This window comes from Monopterus albus, unplaced genomic scaffold (assembly GCF_001952655.1).
Source record: "Monopterus albus unplaced genomic scaffold, M_albus_1.0 scaffold58.1, whole genome shotgun sequence".
In the NCBI taxonomy this organism is placed as follows: Eukaryota; Metazoa; Chordata; class Actinopteri; order Synbranchiformes; family Synbranchidae; genus Monopterus; species Monopterus albus.
In genome coordinates this window covers 2,800,591-2,803,201 of record NW_018127938.1, presented here as the reverse complement: position 1 = coordinate 2,803,201, position 2,611 = coordinate 2,800,591, and the positions used below count along the sequence as shown (strand labels likewise).

The 2,611-nt window shown below is 43.5% G+C and overlaps 1 protein-coding gene across 1 annotated transcript in view; it reads right to left on the bottom strand.

The window, feature by feature from the left end:
• Positions 1 to 2,585, bottom strand: part of mfsd12b (major facilitator superfamily domain containing 12b) — a 7,492-nt gene extending 4,907 nt beyond the window's left edge. Inside the window, exons 1-4 of the mRNA XM_020602878.1 lie at positions 1,956 to 2,585; positions 1,084 to 1,294; positions 403 to 535; positions 132 to 317 (exon numbers count right to left, since the gene is read on the bottom strand). Of these exons, the coding sequence (XP_020458534.1) occupies positions 132 to 317; positions 403 to 535; positions 1,084 to 1,294; positions 1,956 to 2,232 (807 nt within the window). The 5' untranslated portion in view covers positions 2,233 to 2,585. The remainder of the gene's footprint in view (positions 1 to 131; positions 318 to 402; positions 536 to 1,083; positions 1,295 to 1,955) is intronic.
• Positions 2,586 to 2,611: the final 26 nt, after the last annotated feature.

The following is a 2,611-nucleotide window of genomic DNA, read 5'->3' as shown; positions in this document are numbered from 1 at the left end:
TTTTATGTCTCTGCCCATGGGCCCATGGTGTCATAATCTGTCCCTGAACGTATATAACCCGAGCTGAATTCCACTGGTTGACAACTCCCAGTGAGGACGAGGAACTTCCTCAGCACAGATTTAGGAGTCACCTGGTAGAAGCAGGGCTCCTTCAGCCACTGTTTCCAGTGAAATACAGGATGAGGCAAAGTTTGCTGTGATGGGGAAAGAGCGATCGGCCGATTCTCATTCTCTGATGCTGATGCATGCTCTTTGGTGCCAACGTGAAACACCAGACAGAATAAAGCCCCAATACCCAGAATAATGAGGGCCAGCATCTATGGACAGAGAGAGAGAGAGCGCTCAGGTGAAACTAGGGATTTTACTGGAGGGAGGACATTTCTCTGGCATCTCTCTTCTTACCCTGAACAGAGGGACATCCACTGGACCCAGGTTGTCTGTGATGGAGGGGTCAACGCTGTGCTGACCCTGGAAGTGAAAGAGCAGCCAGGCCACAGCATACACTGTAACGTTGGCCACCACAGAGAACGCGTACCTACACAAGGAGGAATAGCAACAGCTTGGTTTTTAAATAATCATCATAACAAACTGATATCCCTTTTTGAAGTAGGAGTTCCTCTGTTGTGTTTTCACCAGGGATGTGGCTTCTGTTTCTGCCTCACTGTTTTACCTTCCCTGACATCATAATCACGAATTTGACTAGCTGAGCACAGACATGTGGCTCCGTTATGCTCTTTCACTTTGGACATGCCTCAGGGGAAGTCATGACAACTTTTTAAAGACGGGAGTAAAGATCGGGTTGTGTAGAAAACAAAGGAGAGACTGGGAAAACCTGGTGGATGTGAAGAGCACAAACAATGGAAGAAATGATCACATCTCACGTGTTTGTTCTTGTCAAACACATTTAAATACTCCAATTAAAAATGTGATTACTATGACAATGGCTAACCAATTGTAACTAAAAAAAATCCAACGAGTTCATCCTTCCAGTGTAATAAAACAAAGTAAACTGTGTTGCACATTTTAAAAACATGATTAAATGTTCTTTTCCTGGCCAGTATGTGGCTGATGGTGTCACCTCACCTGTACGCTGTGAGTTCTACCTTGGCGCTCTCACTGGACACCAGCTCCGGGATGAGAGACAGGTGTGAGATCTGAGCGGCTGCCCAGCCAAACTGGAAGATGATGATGAATGGGGAGAAGTAAATGATCTGAGCCCACTGGGGAGTGTTGCTGGTGCAGGGCAGGCAGGGGTTGAAAATGAAGGGGAAGGACACAAGAACACAAATGGTTCCTGGAAAATGGTGGAAATGTCTTTAACTTTGCTAAAATACTGTAAAAAGAACATTCAAAGAGACTTGGTTCAAAATTATTCTTGTATGGAGCATTTGATTTGAGTAAATCCAATTTTACTGTAGTTTATTTCACAGTTACTACTAAATCAACAGAAAAATGTTGTATTACTTTATCACTTTAAGAGAGCCCGATGTGCAGATAACCACATATAAAAACATATTTGCGCACAAAGAACACTTAAAAAAATTAAATTAATATTTTCTTTCATAGCTTGTCAAGCAAAAAATGTCAAACAAATTCCCCAACGTTCAAACTAAAATACTCAGATTACTATACTGTGAATTCGAGAAGCTGGTACCAGTGATTTTTTGTTTTGGCATTTTGCATTAAAATAACTTGCGCATCAAAATTGGCATTTTTTTTAAACCAATCAATCAAGTTAATAATTCGAGTTATCCACTTTTGGTTTGTTTCTGGAGGTCTGTGTGAATGACAAATGGCATATAAAGTGGAGGTAAATAGGAGTCCAACAAACAGTTTTCCCCAGGGGTATTTACCATGAGACGGTGAACATACAACAAACCGCTCCGACTGAAAACACACTGCGGGGCACACACACATGTTTGCAGCATTTTAAAACGTAAGATAAACACACTCACCTAACAGATGCCACGTCTTTCTCTTGCCAAGCCACCGCACACCTGCTGTTCTGTCGGATTCATATCCCATCAGAGGTGTGCACACTCCGTCCGCTATTTGTCCCATCAGCAGCATCACACCTGCATAGGTGCTCTGGAAGCCGAGCACGGAGTGGAGGTAGACCAGCAGGTACGTGAACCACATGGAGGCGGACAGGTCGTTTACAAAATGCCCCACTGCAAAACATAAGCGCCTACAGACTGATAAAGACCGATCAATATGTACAGATGGCTCCATGATTGATTTCACTACTAAAACGTCTTTTTCCCACAATCAGAGACCTGTCGTCAAATTTACAAATAAATAATGTTACATTAATAGAGCAAAACAGTTTAACCCTGGTGAGAGCATCTCCTAAAATCCCCCCCAGCTACACATCCTAGAATAAGCGCAATATCACGGACCAGGCTGCTGCCAACAAAAGCTCCTGAGCTGAAATGACCCTTTGGACACCCCGACGCGTAAATGCGCGCTGAACCAGCCCGTGTCTTCCTCGATACATTTGGAGAGTTGTTTCGCCTTTAGGTGTTTATACTGCTTTGCAACAGGCGTGGTTATGAGTAGCATAAACTCGTGAGTTCCAATACAGCCGGTTCCTCTTGCTGCTCCAAAACAT